Consider the following 23,424-nt stretch of genomic DNA (forward strand, 5'->3'; position numbering starts at 1 on the left):
AACTCTTGATAGAGACATGTGCTAATTACTACAAAGTCGAGTTCATGGTAGTGAAACATCTACTTTTATTATTTTCTTTAACATAACATGTGGGGAGGATGACTAAACTCACAACTTCTTAATTGAAAATATACGAGTCAAACAATTTGACATCTAATTTGATTACTGTAACAGGAGAATCGAAGATGAAGAGGTGAAAACAAATAGTTATTTTGTTCGACTGCTTAAATTGGGAGATGGCTATATGGATAAGTCTAATTGCTTAGTCATCCTCGGCCCTCGTCTGCATTGGCTAATTGGAATTGTTACCTCTTCCAATAATTAAGTTGAATTTTGTACTCATCTTTAAAAAACTCTCATTTGTCACCCTACGTATAGACTAAAATACCCCCACAGCTTTCCTTTTTCCTAACTTTCTATTTCTCCAACATTTCTCTTCTCTTTTTCACTTTTTACTTTCGATTTCCTTTTCCATCCTAACAAAATTTGTCAAAATTTTGGAAAAAGGAAAATTATAAGTAAATTAATGTCGATCGTTCTTGATTTTTTTTTCAATTATGAACCTAATATGAAAAAAAAAATCTAACTTTTTAATTTGATTGAAAATCGTATAAATGTCAAATTTAATTTTTTTAAAAGTCAAGATTCTATGAATCTAGGGTAAAGATTGAATAAATGTCGGAATTTAATTAACAAAAATAGCCAAAAATAAATTCCCAAATAAAAAAATGGAATTGTGTGCTATCCCGATGCAATTTTTTCAAAGTTGGACATTTATTATTGGTTGATTAAATCTCGGACATTTATGCTTGACTTTGTTTTTTAATTAAATTTGGACATTTATGAAGTCTTGTGTTTCACCCTGCAAGTTTGATTTTTCATATTAACAATTAAATATTTAATACTTCAATAATTTTTTAATATATTTTTTGCATATTAGATTCATAATTGATTTTTCAAATAAAAAGTTTGATTTTTTTCCAATTTGTAATTGATTTTTCAAATTAAAAATTAGATTTTTCAAATTTATAATTGATTCTTTTAATTAAACGAAGATATTTAGTAATTTTATAAAGTCATAAAGTGAAAAGAGGCAAAAATGAGTCACAAGTAAGAGTTTTCAAAAAATGGATAAAAAACCAATTAAAAAATGGGTCAAAAATCCCAATATTTCCTCTTAGGAGATGATCATATGGATAAGTTTAATTGCAGTGATCCTCGGCCCTCGTCTGTCAAATTCATTATTTTATATGTGGAAAAATTATAGTTGTGAACCAAACAGAAAAGAAAAAAAGATATTTTTTTTTTAGAAAAATCCTGTTTCTTTTCGCAATTTTAGTTGCAGCCAAACTCACGAGAAACTCAGTCACGAATAAAGATCTTTCACAGAAGAAGAATTGTAAGGAAACAATTCGGCCCCGTTTACTTTGGGAAATTTCAGCTCATTTTCCTTAAAGTCAAGAGGGCCCGTCCCCTTCTACTTCTACATTTCTGGGTGCTGATCAAAATTCCATGAGCGACCCATTCCTATAATCTCTATTCTATTCTTGAAACCCCCATTAATTTCGAGCGCACTGTGATTTGTGAGGGTGAAGACAAACTGAAAGGTACAACGTTCCTTCTTTCTCTTGCTTTCAAATTAAGATTTATGGTTCCATTGCCAGCTTCTGGTTCTGGGTCTGGATCTGTTTCTTCTTTTCTCCCCGCGGATTTGATTGTTTGGTGCGTCTTCTTCTGTTCCTGGCATATCCTTGATTTCATATCTCTGAAATTCTCGTTAACCCTTTTCCTTTTCAAAAATATTAATCTAATTCCTTTTTGCATCACCACAACTCCATAAACTACTATTTCCTGTATCTTCGACGGTGTTTTTGAGGTTTCCCCACTCTGTTACAAAATTTTTTATATTTGGAATGTGTTTGCGTCTGGGGATACGTATTTTTTTTGGGAATGTTTTGTGTTTTTGGAATGTTTTGTTTTTTGGAGTCTTCCATTGCCAGCTTTGCAAGTTGTGGTTGCTGCTCAAATATTTGGATTTAATATATTTACTTTACCTTTATTATCTGCATCAATTGGGGATATCGTTTAATTCTATGAAAAGTTTGACTAAAACGAAAGGCAATTTACTTTAATATACTGATTTCTACTCATTATTTGGTGGTCTTTCTATGAACTTCTAAACTTGACAAAGCTGTTTTTTCTTGCTCACCTGCTAGTTTTGAGGTGTGTGTTTGTTTAAATCATTGAGAAAAGCTTAAACCAAAAGGAGCTTGTAACTTTGGTTGTCATAGTTCATTGGTTTTTACAGATTTTCTTTGTGAGTCCAAATATCTGATTCTGTTTTTGCTTTTTGCGAAGGTTGAAGATATGGGTAATCTATTTTGTTGTGTGCAAGTGGACCAATCAACTGTAGCTATAAGGGAGAGGTTTGGGAAATTTGAGGAAGTTCTTGAGCCAGGATGCCATTGCTTGCCTTGGTTTCTTGGAGCTCAGATCGCTGGCGACCTGTCTCTCCGGTTGCAACAATTGGATGTGCGATGTGAGACCAAAACAAAGGTTTGCGTTTGCCAATCTTATTCTAAAATTTGATGGTACCATTTCCGTCTCATCATTCAGGTTATTGACTATTTGGAGTGCTTTTATGCACTTGAATCGCTACTCGTTAGTTGTTGAAGGAAGAATAAATTTGTTTGTTCTAAAACGCAGTATATCTATGAAAACTAAGAAAGGAAGAAACACTCTAAAAGACAGTCTCTGAAACATATTCTCAAACAAAAAACAGTTTCAAAACTCAATGTCTAAAGAGCCCCATATTCTCTCCATGTGCTTTGCTGAGGCAAAAACATATAGACTTGGCTTGTAATGTAGTTACTTTACTTATAACTGCTTCTCTACCTTGGTCCTTGTATATTATTCAATCTGAGGACTTAAATGGTGCCTAGTTACTAAAATTTGAGGTGATTTTGTTCTTTAGGATAATGTATTTGTCAATGTCGTTGCCTCTATTCAATATCGAGCATTGGCAGACAAAGCAAACGATGCATTCTACAAACTTAGCAATACAAGGTCCCAGATCCAGGCTTACGTTTTTGATGGTATACTCCAATTATTTTTTCCTGCTAAACCTATTGGTTATGTACTTGTAAAGCTGATTTGATGTTTTCTTTTGTCATATTTTGTCGACACGTTTCTCTAAACTTAGGAAACTTCTTGCATATTGTAGTGATCAGAGCAAGTGTTCCAAAGCTCAACTTGGATGATGCCTTTGAGCAGAAAAATGATATAGCCAAAGCTGTAGAAGATGAACTTGAGAAGGTAATCCTTTTTGCTTGTTCAATATTAGTGGTTATGAAACAAATTCCAGCTTTCTTACAATTTCTGGATTATTGTTTTCAGGCTATGTCGGCTTATGGTTTTGAGATTGTACAAACCCTGATTGTCGATATAGAACCAGACGAGCATGTTAAGAGAGCAATGAATGAAATTAATGCTGGTAATACTTCAAGTCTCAAGCTTAGTTGAGGTTATTATTATCCATGCTTGTGAATTGGAAATGTCTATTTAGTAGCATGAAATGATCAAATGGCAGAGTTCTATACAATGTGAAAAGTTATTTTATTTAACATCTTATAGTTCATTTATTATCATATGCTTATATCAAAAAAGTTGTCCAACAATGAATGTTCGACACACGTCGAGTATTGAACATATGAGATATTGCTTGTTATGTATTGGACACGGACACATTGCCCAACTATTGACTATTGCTCTGGTCACCAAAGTAAGAATGCATAGTAAACTGTTGTATTGATGGTTAAGATCAAAACCTTCCACTTTCTATTCTACACCAGACATTTTGGTGATAATTGATTTTGTTTATTATTGGATGTGTTTTCAGCTGCTAGATTAAGGGTGGCTGCAAATGAGAAGGCGGAAGCTGAGAAAATTTTGCAGATTAAGCGAGCTGAAGGTGAAGCTGAAGCCAAGTACCTGTCTGGGTTGGGTATTGCTCGGCAGCGTCAGGCAATTGTGGATGGTTTAAGAGACAGTGTGCTGGGCTTCTCTGTTAACGTTCCCGGGACAACCGCGAAGGATGTTATGGATATGGTGCTAGTGACCCAGTACTTTGACACCATGAAAGAAATTGGAGCTGCCTCTAAATCCACTTCTGTGTTTATACCTCATGGACCCGGTGCTGTTCGTGACGTCGCATCGCAAATTCGCGATGGACTTCTTCAGGGTGGTGCTTCTTCTCACTAGTCCAACCCTCTACTATGTTACAATGTTGATGTCTGTCTATAAGGTGGTATTGTTTAGTGTGTGTTATGATTTTCTGTTCTCAACTGTTGATGATTTTACATTTGAGCTTTAAAGATTGTTCTTAATACTTTTTTCATGTGGTTTCTCTACTTCGTATGGAAATATATTTCTCTACCAATGAATGCTTCCATGACATTCTCCACTGGAAATCCTGTTCTTACAGTGACTGCTAATTTTTGCAATCCAGAACAAGAAACTCGAAGAATCTGGATCTGAATTATCTCACAAGGTCTGTTTTTAGTTTAATTGATTGGTCACGGTCTCTTGTACAAGATGTTGCAAAGATTATTCCTCTCCAGATTATTCATACAATTAACTTTCGACAGTTTTTCTGAACACCCTTGACTCGATTGTTTTGTTTGAGACAAAATTGGCCCAAAAAGGAATTTTCAACTACAAACTGAATCTTTGGCCTACAACATTCGATTATTTCAACCAAGCAGCAATCGAAATATATGAATATGTATCTGGCCTGGTGATTTAAACAGCCGAAGCTTTAACCAATGAGCCATTTCCTGACCAACGAGGCATCGCGGGCAGGAAGCTGAAAAGAAAGCTTATAGATAGAGGCTTAGTGTCACTCACTAGATACCTGCAGAACTTCTTCAGATCTTTTACCCAAAACTCATGCAAATCTAATCATTGTTCGTTGTTTCTGTCACAGGAAACGCATATATTAAATAAATAATCTTCAGATTGAAACATCCCGAGATACAATTTTCAATCAAAAGTGAAAACTATTCAAAGAGGCAGTGGAAACAAGCCACACTTCTGAAATAGAGCTGCAGACTGACCTTGTTTCACCAATCAATTTTGGGTGCTTGTGCCACTTCTAGATTAAGCGACCTGGTGACCTACAAATATGCAGATCAAAGTTATGTGGAACTAAAATTGAGTTACAAATGAGCATTTTCAAGACTAAATAATGTACGTTCCATTTTGAATGATGAATACCTGAGATATTTTGAGCTCCAGTTCATCCCACTCTGAAGACGGATCGCTTCCTTTTACTATCCCTGTTCCGGCATAGATCAAGGCACCAAGACCCTGAAATCAAAGAATGGTTATGGCAACGTCAAGGTTTCAGAAAATTTAAAAGAGTAAAAATGCAACGCAAGTATTTAAGTTTGTTTAGCTCATATGGTAGATGCCATCTTACTTTCTCCACTAATGCTGATCTGATGCCCACAGCAAACTCACTCTGTCCTCCTCCAAACCAACCAACAGGCCCAGCGTACATCCCCCTATCAAATATTTCTGCACCATAAAATTTCCCAAGTTTCTTAAATGCAAGCAGACGGGTGAAGAGTGAAGATAGCTCGTCTTTTCAATCCCAGATTTGGCATACGATAAAATTAAAGACCCCAAATCAGCATTTGAAGAAAACCATTGATGAAACTGGGCGAGATAATATAAAGTACCTCTAGCAGTTTATAGAGAGAACAAACCGACCTAACCTATTCGTATGTTCACTTACGAGCAAGAGTAAAAATCTAGTATGGCAACCCCATGAATCTTACAGCCAAAGTTCACCTACCAGTTTCTGCAATTAAGTGTCGAGCCTCTTCTGTTGGCAATCCACAAACGGCGGGAGTTGGATGAAGTGTTGATAAAATTTCAAACTTTTTAAGCAGCAAAGAAGAGTTAGAACTGTATGTTCTCGTCGGGGAACAATAGTTTACAGGGAACATAATTTTTGGTGATTTTTACCTCATCCTCCTCGCTTTTCAGCCTGCCTGCCAGTTGGGCATACAAATGTTGTATTCTTGGAAGTTTTCGTACTGCTTTATGTGGTTCAACAATTATTGCATCGCATACAGCCTACAAACATCATTTAGGTAACAACTCAAATTTCTCGTACCATTTGGAACTAGGAGATAGGTGTTAGGCTGCTAAAAATCTGCAATATTCTTGTAATATTGTCCTCTCTTCATTCTTGCGGGACTTATGGTGAAGTGCATGTAATAATGTTTAGCACATAAATACGAAGATATAAAAGAGAAACAATTCATTGTTTGGAAGCACTACAAATATCATGGTAGCACATAGCAACTAAGTACAAAACTTGTTATAATAGGGGGCTTATCAGGGCACAATAACATGCCACTTAAGTTTCTTTGATGTCATCAACAGAAAAGAAGGTAGCAAGACACGCTCAAACTTACCTCTAACTTCTTCTTCATGGTTTCCCGCACAATAGAAAACTCGAGGTCATCCTTTGGGCTGCAGATAGAAAGTAGAGTTAGTGAAACTCCTGTCCTCTGCACATTTGTTTGAGACAACAGGATAATAGCACCATTGAGTAAAAAAAAATAAGAATTTAGAGATGAAATTAACTTGGAAAGCAAATCATTTTCTATTTTAAGGTCTTCAATGGCTGATCTGCCCCTCGCACGAGTTGCAGCCAAGGCTTCACTTCTAATGCTAAGTCCTTCTCTATGGAATAGTCGCTCAGGCTGTTACAAATATATCCAAGTCAAAACAATTAGTAAACAATTAAAAAAAGAAGGGTTAACATTTCCACGAATTTGTAGTTAAACTTGTTACAAAATGGACGCTTGGTATAAGCCAGACGAGTAGAAAACTAATTGAAAACATCTTTCATTAATATCCAACCTTCGGCACTGTATTACAAGAGTTCAAGTTACTTTCGAACGTTCTCCATTTCATAACAAACAAATCTCCAATTCATCACAGAAGGTTCTTCAAATTTTGTCACAAAATGAAACAGTAACTGAGATAAAAGAAGCATACGCAATATTATAACAAGATAACAAATCAAACTTACCGTGCTACCTATGAAGGCTGGAGCATTAGATGGCTGGATACAAAACTGATAAGAGTTTTTTCCCTCTACCTGATACGGTTAAAACTAGATTCAGAAAGAAACAAATTTGCTGCATAAAAAGGAGCATAACTCAACTAATTAAGGTATTATACATCTATTTTAAAAAGCATAACTCAACTAATTAAGGTATTATACATCTATTTTAAAAAGTTAAATGTTCAAATATCCACTTCTCACATTGTTGAACTAAAAAAACGTAATATTCACAGAGAATTGAAGTACCATCATATAGGCTACCTGTAAACATGCTACCCATGCAACAGGATCAATATCGACACTCGTCACTATTCGGGTACTACGTGCAAGTACAACCTAAATTTAGTAAATAACATTAAAACCAATTATGATGGCGAATAGAAAAAGAAAATATGAAATTTGTACATTCCTGTGGACAGAGAGCGAGAGAGAAAATCAGTGGTGAATGCCTTCGTGAGTTCTGAGTTGCTTCTGTCAATCATTTGCAAGGCTCTGTGAATTGCAAGATCCCAGTATGTTTTGCTGGGAACGTGATTGTGCCTAAGTATGAATACCTCTGGAAGATCTCGTTGTAGTTTGACAATATTAGAAGAAACCTGAATTACAAAACATTTAAAAGCAAGGAATTGTCTATGGGAAAATATTATTCCTTTCAATACAATGCACAGAGAATCAAACTGTATCACATAAACGAACCTGTCGGATTGTCGATTGAAGGGATTCAACAGCATTTTCCCAAGTCCAAGAACAGGCATGATCCCAAGCAACCGTAGCAGCGAGCATCGAATTTCCTTCGAATTCATCAAACTCAACCTGCCATTTTTGTATCCAGTTGAGAACAATTAAAATACGCTCTATAAAGAAGACGTAGCCCACCGACCCATTAGCCAGTTGCGTGATAAACGAGATTTTAAAAAACATAATCGCTACCTGAGGGACCATGAAGTAAAACGAGCCAAACGGCTCCCACTCAGACGATACGTTGGCCCGTGCATCAAAGCGAATAGCTCCGTAAGCACGAATCAAGGGGCATTTCTTTGACAGGAACCTTCAATTTTATAATTTAGAGAACATGACCCTCGAAGGCATTTTATCGAACAGATGGCAGAATAAAACTCCAGGCAAAATAAGTTTACCTCTTTATGGACGTCCAATCGGTGTATGAAAACTGATGAAGGCGACAGAAGACGACGGCAGAGCCCACACCGGCGACGCTGACGAGGCGGTGGTGGTTGAAGGGATGGTGGCCATTGTAAATGCTGTCGGCGGAGAGAGGGCCAGAAGCGAGGGTTCTGCTTCTGCCGGAGAAGAAGGTGCGGGGAAGAATCTGGGGCTGAGAACGAAGCCAATCAATTGCTTGAATTTGCTGTTGAATTGGCACCTTCAAAAAGATCTCCTTCAGTCTCAAAAAGTAGTTATCTTTCGCGGCAAAAACAGATAATGGGTGTATTCACTATTCAGGGAAGAAGAAAGAATCTCGAACTCAACTTCCAAAGCTGAACCACCGTACAGATAAATAATGCAACTTAGGTTTCAAAATTATTTTAATATATCAAACTTCTTTTGATTTTTTATTACTAAATTATAGAACTTTACTTTTAGTCTCTAAATATTTTTAAATGTGGTTTATTTTTGTTCTAACTTTTTGTTTAAATGTTGTATTGTATATGAGATTTAAACTATAGGCTCTAACATATATATCTATAATTATATGATCGTGATTTGAATCCTCCTCACATATTGATGTATTAAAAAAATTACTTTGTACGAACAATTCCAAGGTCAAGAGATTTTTTTCATCCAACTCAATTATCCCGGATGCAAATTTATTAGACCAAAATCATCATTGTTAGATGATGAATTCAATCCAAATTTGTTATATTTGAATTGGATCAATTTCAGTTGTTCGAATTATTTGTTTAGGATTTGGTAGGAACAAATAGTACTAGAAAAATATAAAATGAAGTATTTAATGAAGTAAAACTAAAATAGTATAGTATAAAAAAAAAAACTAAAATAGATATATGTCCATGTAATTTTATCTTAACTAAAAGATACTTTTTAATTAAAAATAATTTTGGATTACTTTGATTCAATCAAAACTAATTTTAAGAGAACTTGTAAAACGAAAAAATCTAACCCAACCAAACACATGCAATTTGGATGAGGTCAGTGGATTTCGAGTCGTTGAGTTTTCTTATAAAAACCATCAAAGATATTGAGAAAAATTGAGAGTGGTTAAAATTTGAAGGGAGAATTTTTAAAAGAAAGAAATTCTGCAGTCAAACCCATATTTAAGTCTATTTATAGATAATTAGAGCTCATTAATATATATACGTTTCACTAAATGAAATATAGCATTATAGGTGCCACGTGAAAATTTAAATACTTTATTGGAAAGAATGCAAATGGAAATCCTTCTAAGATAATTACCATGTAGATTTTTTTTCCCAAGTACAACATATCAATGAGTTCATGGAGCTATACTCACTTTTTCGATAATAACAATATAGATAAAAACTATAGATTAGATCCTAAATTTGTATACTTGTGTCTATTCAAATATTATATTTTAAAAAATTTCTAATGCATCACTGAACTTTCAAGATTTTGTTAATCTAGTCATTTTAGTTTAAATTTTGTGTCTAACGAATCTTTGTTATAAAGTTTATATTTTGTCATTAATGTGACACACATTGACTATACTATTTAGGGATTACAGGTGTGTGGATTGATTTTAGACAGTTTCATGCTTGTTTTTTTTGTTGTTTTTCTTCAGTAAATCACATTGGCTTGTTATAATAGTAGTTAGACACAAAATTGAAGTTTCAAGAACTCATTAAAATATTTTTAAAGGATATGGACTGAATAGGCATAACTCTAAAAATTTAGAGACCTATTAAAAATATTTTAAAGTATATAGACTATGGACTAGATAGACACGACATCTAGTCCGACCAAGTTCAGTGACTAAGCTTACAATTTAAGCTAAAATAAAGGAGAAGCAGGGAAAAACTAAAATTGTAGAACTTTCAAGTGATGATACAAAGGCTGGATTAGGGGACTAAATTTATATATTTGAGTGACCTGTAATTTATGAAAGTTTACTTCCAACATAGTGCAAAGTTTTCTTCCCAAATACAAAGATGAAGACTTTTTATAAGGAGTGTAGGTTAGGTTTCATCCATTCCTATAGTTTTAAATATTTAATCTGTTTCCGTGACTTTTTAAATAGTAAAAAATGTTTGAAAAAAATTTATATTTTACCCCTATACTAACCTTAGTTTGTCTTTTTCTTATTTTATTTTTTAATAAAACAACAAGTGAGGGTAGAAATTCAAACTCACGACCCTTTTGTCACAAACATATACCTTAACCAGTTGAACTATGCTCAAATTAATTTAATTTGTCTATCTATACCTTATACTTTCGATTTCATCAAATTAAATCCTAAATTTAAATAAATGGTACAATTAATACCACTTCGAAACCAAATCAAAAGATCAATCAACAACAAACCAATAAATCCAGTGAAATTCAACATCAAAAAAAACTCAAGATCACGCCCTAATTGAACCATAAATACCCAAGCTTAACATCCAATAAACAAAAAAGAAAAAAAATTTGTTGAAATCCAACTAAAACATATCCAACACAACAAAAAAGTCAATGCCCACAAAATGATACTATTCAATTTCATTCCGGTGAGTATAAACTTAAACAAATCGGAAGTTTTAAACTCGTTGAGACATACAATTTAAACGGTCAAGATACCTATTTTCGACTAAAAGATTGTAAGTTGAGATTCTCACCACTACACGTTAAACTAAAAAATGATTATGACATTAATTACATCATTACTTTAAAATATGATTCAATGGTACCTGCATGCTACAACCTAAAGGGTGGGTCAAAAGAATAAAGTGGAGTGATTTTAATGACGTGAAAAGACAAGTTTTCTTCCATTTTTTAGCCAATCACATAAAATTGAAAGCCTCTTCCATTTCTCATGACATCTTATCAACGACATAATTAGTAGGGACGTTGACTAGAACAAGGTAGGGAATCGACATAATTAGTAAGGATGTTGACTAGAGCAAGGACAGAAAATCTCCGTTTAGGCTCCTCGGTGAGGCGGAGGTGGGGATAAGTCCTGGCTCCCACCCTATTCCTCGTCTCCACCTCGTTTTTTTCTTTTCTAAAATGGAAAATGAAATGAAGTCCACAAAATTCTCAACTAATTAGAAGGGTTAGTTAGCTTCCTCAGTCCCAATAGCACTCCTAATAATTGGGGTTTAGTGTCATTCTATCCGGGCAAGATAAGAAATGCAATAATCTAATCTAACGTTACAGCCAGATGGCAGTAGCCCACTTAGAAGTTAGAGGGAAGAGATAAGAAAAATCTATGGGTGAAGGAACTATCGAAAGAGATTTGGAGGCGTACTTGGAGCCGAACAATCCCTGAACCAAACGCCGGCGGTGCCTCCGATTTCAACTTCCACACCCCCGCCCTCAGACTCTCCATCGCCAATTTCGCCGTCGGAGCTGCCGCTAGATTCCGTGTCTCGATTGTTCCGACTGGCACTTCGGGCTCCCCCCGGCACCCATCCATTGACGACGACTCAGAACACACCCGCCGCCGCCCCTGCCAACAAATCAGTTCACATTGTTAGAGGCAGAAAAGAGATGAACGGCGGAAGACACCGCAACTGGCCGGCGACTCACATGGGGGCGAAACCGAAGACACCGTCCGGTAGTGGAAACTTGATGAGGAGAAGCAATTCTGACCGATTCTGCTCCATCCTTGGAACAATGGCCCAAACTCAGCCCACCTCCGCCAACTGCTGCCATCACTTGAGAGAGAAATCAACTCTTCCTACTTTTATTAGTCTTTACTTTCGCAATATGACGCCCAATATTCCAAAATACATATATATTTATACTTGCAGTCATCGAAATCAAGACCCCAAATATCTGAAAAGCTGCACCTCAGTATCAATATCAACCATCTTTTCACTATGGTGTAAGAGGTAGAACTGAAATTTCAAAGTTAACAATAGATTTATGTTTATGTCAACAGCTAATCCATCGTAATGCGTATGCTGTCCATGTTGTAACAATTCCCCATGTATGCAAAAACATGAATCGATAATGAAAAGGACGAGACCATCCAACTGAGAAACTTGTTCAATTGTTTGCTTTACTGCCTAATTCATTGTTCGCTTTGGAACTCGATTCATTTACCTGAAGGATGAGAAAAAAACAAACTGACATAGGATTTAAGAAGATACGTGGATTTTTGCTACATTCACATTAATAGAAAAAGGGTTTCCACTTGGAAGCAATATATGTATAGCATAATAGAACTAAACTATTAAACATGTAAACACCCACAATAACACAATCTTAGTATATAACTATCATGGTCTAAGACTAACTTCTGCTGCATAACTATGGACACACTAACCGATTTGAGGTTCCCTCTTTCGCCATTCATGTCTATGATTTAACATCCTTGTCTGCTCCTTATGTTGATAATATATCCTTCTGCAGATGATAAACCATGAGGAGAATTCCAAGAACACAACGCTTAATCCTCTGTTTTCCTTATGCTTTTGATTGATCTCAATAGCAGTATCGGTAAAACGTTCAGTTGTTCCCATCTCTGGAAGAGGATTCATGGGGCCAATAAGCTCCAACGTGTTCTACTTTGTAGCAGTGCATTTGAAAAAGGACCAAAAACGTAGTACATTCGTGTCGTGCTCTTGATTGATCAGGAAATCCAAGAAGCCGTTGCTGCCTCTCCTCCACTCTCAGCAGTCCGAGTTGTTCCGCTAACAGAGCCCAGGGAATCGTCTTCAATCAGAAAAAATAAAGACCCTGAATGTTCAACAAGCCCATTTCAAATCAAAGTCTGCACGAATTCCGATCCTCCAAAACTACAAGAATACAAAACCAAATCTCCGACGTCTTCACTCATCCGAAATCCAAGAACCTTGTGTAACAATTGCTCGATGAATTAACATCACTGTGACTCCGATCCTTGCCCTCATCTTATCAGTAAACACACTTGAAGTGTTCATAATCTCAAATTTAGAGCAGTTTCGGGTTTTCATGGAACTTTTTACCCAACTCAATCAAAATGGAACCGGGTTCCGATGACTACAATTATTCGACAATGGGAACATGATTCTTCATCCCAACTCCTAAATTATTTAACTCAATCGACACTCAAAATAACACCGAAGTTAAGAAACCTACAATCGCGTACGGACGGGAATTACTCATCGCACACGGCGGAAGGCGACGGAATCGGAAAGTTAAGCAGAAGCCCTAAACTGGTAAACCACCTAAGTAGGATTTAAGCAGAAGGATGAGGAAACTGAATTTGGCGCCTCGGTAAAACGGGGCGCCACATTCACGAGTTAAAAGGGTGGGCCGGGCTTCGGCCCATTTCCCACGCCACACCGGCCTTGGCCCATGGCTATAAGCTCAATCTTGAGTCCAAGTTTATGAAGCGACAAAAATCCGCCTACAAAACTTTTCATGTGCCCTTTATTACAGGTTATTTTCAATAGTATCCTATAATATTTATTAGCAAATGGCGATATTAGTGTTGAGGTAGTATAAAAAGATATTGACGATATTTTTCAATATTGATAAGAGGTAATTAAAAGGAATAGAAAGATTGAATGATTATTATAAACTGTTATAAATATTATCTTTAAGTTTAAAGAAGAAAAAAACGCAAGAAATGGAAATTATAAACAAAACTACCGTAAAATTATTATTTTCATACCAAAAATCCTAAATCATTGGCTTCAAACTCACAAAAAAAAATATATATACATACATATATATATACATGTTTTCTTCAAAACCACTTAAATCTAATATTCTATATTTACGTTATATACATCTTTTACAATTCAATTTCTGAAAATTACTAATTATATATATATATATATATATATATATATATATATATAAAAAGAATGAAACTTACAAAAAAAGAAAAAAAACATGATTAGTCAAGTCAACTCAACTACATAATTAATTTTGACTAATTGCCATTGGATTTCTTTTTTAGTTAAAAACTTAAATGTGAAAATGTTTCTTTCTCTGCCCAAATTCAACGAATTTTTGTGACTTCTCTGATAAAAACAAGGCAATATAATTTAATTCAATAAAAAATATTTATCAAATGAACAACTATTACCCGATTTAAATTTTGTTTCAATTGATATATCATCTTCAAGATTGGGGGATAGGGCAAGAAGAATATATTCATACGAGTTAAAAGTCTTTGCTTTGAAATAGTTTAAAGGTAAATTTTGAATATTTTGATCGATTTGTCGTAGTCGATCAGAGATGACGTAGTATGTGATGGAAAGTATGCTCATCGAAATGACAATTTCTTTCATGATATTTTAGTTTTATCTTAACTATAAAAAAAATTAATTAAATTCATATTAAATAACATAAAATAATAAAAGGGGTGCATAACTCAATTAATTAAAACATCTATTTTCGATTAAAAAATCCTGAGTTTAAATCTCCAAAAGAAAAATAGTGGCATGTGATTGGCTTATGAACTCATTTATTTAACAGAATATTTAATTAGTTTTGTTTTCTTAGGGTTTTAATCAAGAGAGACACTAAATTCACCAGGTGGATTTATTCTTTTGACATGACAAGCCTTTTTTTTTTGGGTATATTTCAATAATTTGTTAAAAAAAATTAGAAATTATTTAAAAAGACATTACATTTCTTCTGAAGTGGCCCTGTTTCAACATGAAAGTCTTATTATAAGACAAAAATGAATAAAAATGGGTCAAAACTCAAAAGCTACCGTCCTTTTCTTATTCAACAACTTGGCTTCTTCATTACACACAAACGTTGAAAACCATCTTCACACCATCAAAGTCCACTCCTCAAATCCATTGCCTCTAAACTCATCCAATCTCATTTTTATAATAAAATTTCCTTCCCTAATTATTATTAATGTCAAAGTTTCACCGCAACGATAGATAATTAAGAGAAGAACATGAATGAATATATAAGTGAGTGACAATATCTTCATAAGTATTAAGTCTTTTAAATGAAAAAAATAAAACTCCGAAGACTTATGATCAATGTAGGCAATATCATATCACTGTAGATATGTTGGAGAGTTCTATTTTATATATCTAGCACCAATTTTGTTTCTTTCAATTTCCTCTTCTTTTTCTGTTTTTTCTTATTTTCCTCTCATATCCAATTTGGGGTTAGAATTTGATCCTAAGGAGATATCTTATTGAAATGGTCAATGGACAAATATGAGACTCTTGGGAGAAATCTTTCTGAAGCATATCTCATACAGTTGACATTGTATTGTTGTAAAGAGGGTTTTGATTTTCTTATGGGATATTTCATAAAAAATCGAATTTTGTGATATGACTATATGTTACATTTGTTTTGAAGTTCACCATTTTATCGTTCGACGCTCGAGTCTACCGATACAATTGGCTAAGTCAAACATACATCTTCTTAATCTCTACAATAATGTAATATTAATATTCACATAATTTGGACATAAACTCTTCATATAATTTCGCATTTTGATTTCACTCTAAGATCTTTGTACCAATGAAGACGAGATATTCATCACTTATTATATCAAACAAATGTGAGACTTGGATCACATTACTGATGGACTATATATATACTTTATCACACGTTTATGAATGAGATTTACAAAATGTGGTTTATAATTTAATTTGTATATTTTCTAAAGGTCTACCTATATATTTTTAAACTATATTCATTTGTCATTTTCTTAAAAAATTACTTCATATTAAAAGTGATTAAGGATTTTTTTAGTACAACGCATGTTGAGATTTGAACTTACAACCTCTTAACTGGAAGTATATATCAATTATCGCTGAACTATACTCGCTTTAACAAAGGTGATTTAAAACGTGTAAATATCCAATAATAATAATATTGTATTTCAAATTTTAATTTATGGTTTTTTTTTTAATTATGTGAGCGCATACCAAACCCTCCGCATACGTAATTAATGTGTGGGGTTTGGTCAAATATAGTGTCCAACATTTAAAACTTGATGAACCCCATGTTGCTCAAGTCAAATACGCAATGATATAGATATATAGGTCATGTTGCTATTTAACAATTAATTATATAGTTTACTAAGCTAACACGCACATCATATAAAATTATCAAAATATATTTTCCAATATTTACTATACCTTTTAAAGTCAAATTGAAAACTGTAATTTAATATTCAATCTATTTTACTTATTAGCATTCCACCTAAAAGCCAATCGATTTTGAGATAGAATTTCATGAATGTATCAGAGCCTAGAAGTTTAAATGAGCATTCGGTTTGAGATGAGGTCAAAATTGGTGAACCTAAAAGAGACATTATTTTGACGGAACATGCTAAGAATCCTACATTTTTCTTAGAATAAATGTGTCATATTTCATTAAGGGTAGAACATACAAAAGGCCGAGGTCTAAAGAAATGCACTCCAATTCAATGAAATGAACACAATATCACAAGAGATAGTTTATAATATAAGCATGCTACTTCTCTCCTTGCCAATCAATTTTACGATGGAATCTATAAATATTGATATAATTGGATCATATGAGTTTCACCCAATTATGTTAATTCTTTTATATCCAAATGTGGATGGGAAAAGAAACAAAGTTGATATTCTTAAATTAATATTTGTTTCCTATTGATATATCAGGTAGTTGCTTGTCAAAAGGAATAAAAATAACGAGACTTAAAAATATTCATTTTGTATCAATTATGAAGATCATTTTAATATTTCACAAGACCCAATTTTTAATTTATTATATATTTATCCAGCCAACATAATGGTTAGTCAACGGGCTTGATCCCGAGGTTGGCCAGCAAAATTTGCGGCAAAACTTGGTCGCCTTGCATGACCGGGTCGGGTCATCTCCTTCAAGTGTCCCAAAGATTTATATATTTTAAGATTCCGTCTATTATATATACATATATGGTCAATCAAGTTCAACCATTTACTTTCACTATTATATTGTTTTTTTTAACTCTCGAATTTTCGTAGAAAGATCTCCACTTGTTTGAAGAAATTAAAAAATGGTACATTTAATTTTGTCCTTTGAATTAATATATATATATATATATATTATCATCGAAATAAAAATCTTTGATTAAAATAATCCGAAAATGATAGTTCATGGTTGTTGTGTGAAAGTTAAACCTAGTCTTGAGGTGCCAAAGCGAGCATAGTTTAGTGGTAATTGACATATACCTCCAACGTTGTGAGTTCGAATCCCCTCATCAACATGTTGTACTAAAAAAAACTTAATCTTGGAGTAGATCATAAACATATTCTGATGTGTATGAGAGACACATGTAAAAAAAGATGCTAATATTTTGATGCTCAAGTCAATCAAGTTCAAAATTATCTTAAAATGAACTATGATTAGGAGTGAAGTCCAATTGTGGGGTATGCTCTAATTTTCGTTGCAAATCACGATGCATGTTTGATTTTCGCCATCATGAGGATGATGCTCGACAAGGACATCACCTCTCGGCCACGATATCCCAAGCATAGCTCAATAGCTACCAATGTCAGGTTGGGTTTAAAGATCTCTAACCATAATGGAGAGACATTTTTTTCTCCTCCGAATAAATTGTTCCGGTGCTTTCACATAAAAATTGAATAATACCAATTTTTTTTTTTTAGAAAAAAGTTTGATTATATTTTTGTTGGAATATTATTATAAAATAGAGGAGATTTTAATTTGAACTATAATTTTAACATTCTAGATTTTTCTATATATTAATCTCTCAATTTATAGAAAAAGTATATGCAAGGACTTGATTTTATATGTATACTTGTTGTAATATGTAATTAGTTAAGTAGTGAAGATTGATTGGATATATAAGGTTAAAAAAAGGTCAAAGACATGGACCAATAATAATGAGAGAGGGCCTCAAATCTCTTGACCTTAGACAAGGGCTACAATAAATAAGTATTAACATAACATTAAGAAGATCATATGCCAATCAAGAGGATGAGAAAACTAATCTCACCAGTGGTAGCACGGCAGTGCCTCCAACTTTGACATTTGGACCAATCCGCAATCCCCCTCCCCCATGTTACTTGGAAATTAAAGAAGGAAAAAAACCCTTGATTAGGAGCACGTATATAAATCACTGCACTCTTATTATACCCACTCTCTCCTCCGACCATTGCGCCACAACCCTCTCTCTCTCTTTATGAAGATATTTACCACAATGGAAATAAATAAATAAATAAATAAAAGGGTTTTATATAATGTAAGTTGCAGAGTTTGTGTTCAAAAGGGGAGGGAGGTTTTGGATTATATTTGTGTTGGATTAGAGGAAGAGAAGTTGAGAGTTGAATCTGAGTCTTTTTTTTTTTTTTTTCTCTTTTGTCTTTTTTAAATATAATATATTTATTTTGTACTTTTCTTGGAAATAAAGGGTAGAGAGGGAGAGGGGTCAAAGACTGCTGCTCTCTTGCTCTATTATAACTAAATAGACAACTTATCAGAACCAGAAAATTGGAACCCAGAGAGAGAAGAAGAAGAAGAAGAAGAAGAAGAAAAGAGGTTTTTATTTTATTTTCATGGAGGCTGCAGCTTTGCCCAAGGAAGAGGATAGAGTCCAATCCAGTGGAGGAGATGAAGAAGAAGCTGCCACCAAAAAAGATGTTCTTCACAAGGTAATTAATTAATTATCTTCACCACTTTTCTTCTTCTTCTCGGGAGTAATGAAAAAAATTCTTGAATTCGTCGATTATAATTAAGATCGAGATTTATTTCTTGGGTTATTTTGTTTGTTGAAATCTCTTGGATTGACTCGGTGGTGTGTGGTGGGCGCTGTTGGGTTTTGAATTGAAAAATTTTATGACCGAAATTATTGTTTGGTTTTTTGTTGTTTTGTAAAACAGAATATTTATTTCGTGAAGATCGATATATATGTAGTTTAGTTCTCAATTTTTTCCATGAAGTTTTCAAAATAGTTAATCGTTAAAATCGAACCAAATCTGACAACAAAAGCGTGGACTATTACATGGGTTTTGCTGTGGATTAATTACTTTGAGGGATATTCCATGAAAATTCAACATTATTATAATTTTCGATCTTAATTTGGTTTAATAGAGAAAAATCAATTGTGTGATTATGAATTGCTCTTTAATTAACCATTAAATGACTTAATTTAATGAAGATGTATTAACTTTCATAATCCATCAGATCAGCATCTTTAGTAAAATTCAAACTAAATGAGGTGCTGTGGAAGATATAATTAAATTAAACCCTAGCTAGATTTTTTTGACCATTTTTGGTCTGTTTGATGTAATTGGTTGATGGTTCAACAGGTCCCATTTATGGCGGACTTGGAAAAGCCCTCGGTTGCATCAGCTTCTTCAAGTTGGAAGCAAGAGGTAGCGTAAACCAAAACCTTGCAGTAGTCTAGCTTTTGGCATTGCATCAATGAAGTTATAAATGGGATTTTTGTTTTCTGTTAATTATGAATATGAATCAACTAAGGGTAGAGTCAGTGATTTTGAAAAAAAAAATAGTATATTTGAATTTTAAAAAATGAAGGCTGTTTTGTAACTATGATCTCCATCATCTCTTTAATTGGAGTAATTTCGTTTAGCCTCTGGTTATTTTAAAAAATATTATTTTTAAGTGATTTTAAGTTTTTCTAAAATTAATTTTTTAATTTTCCCAAACATGACCCATGAGAAGAAAAGTGATTTTAACCATGTAAAAGTCATTCTCAAACACACCCTAACCCATAGCATCAAGGATGGCGAAGTTATTCTCTCTATAATTATGGCCTTGAGCTAATTTTCAAACCCCAAAACAATGTAAGTTTTAAAATATGAATAAATGTGCTTAAAAGGTTTAGTTTCTGAATTTTAAAAATGAAGTATTACCTCTCAATTTCAATAGCTCTTTGAAAAAGTTTCAATTATCTAAAGAACTATTAGACAACTTTAAAGTTGAAAAGATATATTTCTTTGATCTGGGTTTTGAGCGGTGAATTAATTAAGATTGAGTGATTGAGGTGGATGATGATGAACATGTGCAGGAAGAAAGAATAAAAATGGCGAAAGCAGAAATGAGGGAAGTGAAGGAAGAAAACGAGAGGCTAAAGAAGTGTTTGGATGAGATAGTGAAGGATTACGAGAGGCTGAAAAGGCAGTTCCAGGAGATTAATCAGAATCAGAATCAGAGATCAGAAGGCAAACAAACCAGTGCAAGTACCATCATCCATGATCATGAGGTTGAAGAAGTTGACGACATGGTTTCATTGACATTGGGAAGATTCTCGTCAACATCAACCCATCACAACAACAACAACATAATATCCTCACAGAGATCATCAAACTTGTTATTGGATCACAAAAGGGTTTCATTGACTGGTAGCTCCGAAAGAAATCAAACCCCATCAAATGATCTCGTCGTTCAAACTCCGCCCGACAGCGAGCCTAAAGAGGAAGACGCTGGACAGACTTGGCCCCCGAGTAAAGCCTTGAAGACCACTTTGCCACCGCCGCCAGCAGAAGACGAAGTTTCTCAACAGAATCCTCCCAAGAAAGCTAGGGTTTGTGTCAGAGCTCGATGCGATACTCCAACGGTTAGTCAATAACCTCTTAATTAAGCTAGTTTTGGATATATACATCTTCAACTTTGAATTTTGTGCAAGTAACTAACCTATTAGCTAGTTTTAAAAATTTAGAGATGACTTTTTAATTCTTGAATTTAAAAAATATATATTTATCTGGATACAAAATTGAAAGCATTTATTTATTAGCATTGAAGTAGAATAAATTTGGTGCAGCTGAACGATGGTTGTCAATGGAGGAAATATGGACAGAAAATTGCAAAAGGAAATCCTTGCCCCAGAGCTTATTATCGTTGCACTGGTGCACCCACATGTCCTGTTAGGAAACAAGTAAGCCTTTTTTTTTCTTCCTTTATTTTGGCTTTCACATAATTTAGTTATATGAATGTTATTTGTTAATTACTTTGACTATGTTTTGGATGTTACAAAGAGAATAAATAAATTAATAAAATTTCAAGAATTTCTTTAATGTTAATTAAAATTGTACTAAAATTTTGTAACCATTTTTTTAAAGTATATTACAGAAGAAATATATATATATATATATATATATATGTATATATATATGTATATATATAATATATATATGTATATATATGTATATATGTAAAGGATATAAGATAATTTTAAAGTAAAAGGTGACTGGGTCCATTTAGTCTGTCGTTTTGTCAAAATCGATGCTGAATCAATCTATAAAAAAACAAAATTAAAAACTTGACGTTGAACAAATTAGAACTTAATTAGTTTTTGAAGAATCAAATCCATACTGTGGAAATTAAAACTCAATTTACAAAATCTCTATCGAAATCAAATCAATCAATCAATTTTCAATTTATTAAATAAAATTGAACCCACGTATATCTCAAACCAAGTCAATTTCATCAATTAACCAATATTTTAAATGTCAATGTCGATAAATAATTCTGTAAAAGTTAGAATATCAAAAAATCGTAAAAAATATTTAAATTAATAAATAAACATTTTTCTATTTTTAAATTAGTTAAAAGTAATTAATATTAATATTATGTATATATTAGTGACATTTTGTTGATTTTTTTCATATTTGGTTGATTTTCTTGTACTGTAATAAAAATGTCGATTCATCCTTCATGTCAATGTTGAACCTATGGAAACATGAATATGTCGATAGAAATGTTGATGTGTCGATGAATATTTAGAACCATGATTTTAACATAAAATTTATGTATGCTGTAACTAAAAAATTATTTATTATAGCAGGGTTGAATAGTAATCAAATTATGTGCATTGGAAATAATTTTCTTTAAATTCTCTCACATATAATCTCTTTTTAATTAACAAAATATTGATGCATATATAATATATGTATTTGTAGGTACAAAGGAGTATTGATGATATTTCTATATTAATCACCACCTATGAAGGGACTCACAACCACCCTCTACCTGTTTCAGCCATGGCCATGGCTTCCACCACCTCTGCGGCGGCCTCGATGCTCCTCTCGGGCCCTTCCTCCTCGTCCACCTCCCGGCCCGGCATCGGCCTTAACCCGCCGTCGGTTGCCAATCACTTGTATCTCTCTAACAACTCAATTAACAATCCAAAGCAATTGTACTTCCCAAACTCTTCACTCCTCTCTTCTAATTCTCTCAACCATCCCACAATCACCTTAGACCTCACTTCATCTTCAACTTCAACTTCTTCATCTCCTTTCCATAAGATCCCTTCGACTTATCCCCCAAAATATCCCTTCACCAGCCTTGATTTTGGCTCTTCCCAATCCAACTTAATGTCTTGGAACAATGGTGGCCTAATTGTCAATAACAATCAACCTTATAATCTAACCAAGAATAATAGTGCAATAGGAATGTCATCATCAGACCTTACCAAACAACTGCCTCTCTCTAGTAACATCTACCAAGCCTGCCTTCAGCACATGAACAAAACTTCAACTCCGGCACCACCACCGGAGACGATAGCAGCAGCAACGAAGGTAATTACGTCGGACCCGAACTTCCAGTCCGCGTTGGTGGCTGCCATCAGCTCGATCATCGGCGGGGAAAACGGCGGGGAGATGAGTAGCTATGTGTGTGCATCATCAGCAAGTTTGTTGAGCAAAACGCCTTCAGGGACAAGTTCTCAACAGGGAAGTATGGGGTTTCAGCCACCAGCTGCTGTTTCCAATTCCAAGACTCCTTCTTCATCTCCGGGAGACAGTAGAGACAATAATACCAAGTGAACATCCTATCATCAAACAGTTAATCATTGAGCACTTCTTTTGTAAATACCTCATCAACAATTAAGTTTTCTCCCAGCTTCTATTCTTTTTATTTTCGTTTTTTTTCCTTTTCCAAGATTGAAGAACAACTTTTTTTTTTCAGCCATTGGTCTCAACAAGAGATGTTCATACATATAGACAATTTTTGGTATGGGGAATTCATCCATTGATTTTCATCAGCAATATATATCCTTTTTATTTATTGCTTTATAAGTAAATGTAGTACTTTTTCTTTAAGATATCGGACCCTATATTCCTCCAATTAAGAGATGAAGTCAAGATATCGTAATTAGTAAATATAGTACTTTAGTGGCGCATAATACTCAAATATACATTTAGCCATTAAATTTGTTC

General features: G+C 33.9%; 3 protein-coding genes and 1 long non-coding RNA gene across 7 annotated transcripts; 3 read left to right on the forward strand and 1 right to left on the reverse strand.

The window, feature by feature from the left end:
* Positions 1-1,304: 1,304 nt before the first annotated feature.
* LOC111007037 (hypersensitive-induced response protein-like protein 1) lies at positions 1,305-4,438 on the forward strand. 3 transcript variants are annotated; one of them, XM_022279198.2, is made up of 6 exons: positions 1,305-1,722; positions 2,359-2,556; positions 2,975-3,095; positions 3,224-3,315; positions 3,397-3,493; positions 3,899-4,438. In XM_022279198.2, exons 2-6 carry the CDS (start codon positions 2,368-2,370, stop codon positions 4,258-4,260), a joined length of 861 nt encoding a protein of 286 aa, XP_022134890.1. In that variant the 5' UTR covers positions 1,305-1,722; positions 2,359-2,367; the 3' UTR covers positions 4,261-4,438. The 3 variants fall into 3 exon arrangements, with proteins under 3 accessions (XP_022134890.1, XP_022134889.1, XP_087981880.1); XM_022279197.2 differs by having other exon boundaries at positions 1,308-1,607; XM_088125754.1 differs by lacking the exon at positions 1,305-1,722 and adding an exon at positions 1,808-2,223.
* A 676-nt stretch (positions 4,439-5,114) lies between these two features.
* ICS2 (isochorismate synthase 2) lies at positions 5,115-12,647 on the reverse strand. 2 transcript variants are annotated; one of them, XM_022279193.2, is made up of 15 exons: positions 11,870-12,647; positions 11,589-11,789; positions 8,281-8,525; positions 8,075-8,192; positions 7,841-7,957; positions 7,594-7,740; positions 7,391-7,480; positions 7,109-7,177; positions 6,658-6,776; positions 6,486-6,543; positions 6,031-6,141; positions 5,858-5,942; positions 5,480-5,577; positions 5,275-5,367; positions 5,115-5,174 (listed from the first exon to the last, which is right to left on the reverse strand). In XM_022279193.2, the coding sequence occupies exons 1-15, from the start codon at positions 11,993-11,995 to the stop codon at positions 5,121-5,123; spliced, it is 1,731 nt and encodes a 576-aa protein (XP_022134885.1). In that variant the 5' UTR covers positions 11,996-12,647; the 3' UTR covers positions 5,115-5,120. The 2 variants fall into 2 exon arrangements, with proteins under 2 accessions (XP_022134885.1, XP_022134886.1); XM_022279194.2 differs by having other exon boundaries at positions 7,406-7,480; positions 11,870-12,644.
* Positions 12,034-13,257, forward strand: LOC148210542 (uncharacterized). Its single transcript, XR_015791734.1, has 2 exons — positions 12,034-12,174; positions 12,698-13,257. It is a non-coding gene; the product is annotated as an uncharacterized LOC148210542 (long non-coding RNA).
* Positions 13,258-18,666: 5,409 nt separating this feature from the next.
* Positions 18,667-23,270, forward strand: LOC111007038 (WRKY transcription factor 72A-like). Its single transcript, XM_022279199.2, has 5 exons — positions 18,667-18,897; positions 19,555-19,620; positions 20,277-20,825; positions 21,030-21,143; positions 22,168-23,270. Exons 1-5 carry the CDS (start codon positions 18,802-18,804, stop codon positions 23,029-23,031), a joined length of 1,689 nt encoding a protein of 562 aa, XP_022134891.1. The 5' UTR covers positions 18,667-18,801; the 3' UTR covers positions 23,032-23,270.
* The last annotated feature ends 154 nt before the right edge of the window (positions 23,271-23,424 follow it).

This window comes from Momordica charantia (genome assembly GCF_013281855.1).
Source record: "Momordica charantia cultivar OHB3-1 chromosome 6 unlocalized genomic scaffold, Mcharantia_2.0 BLBB01000006.1, whole genome shotgun sequence".
Classification (NCBI taxonomy): Eukaryota; Viridiplantae; Streptophyta; class Magnoliopsida; order Cucurbitales; family Cucurbitaceae; genus Momordica; species Momordica charantia.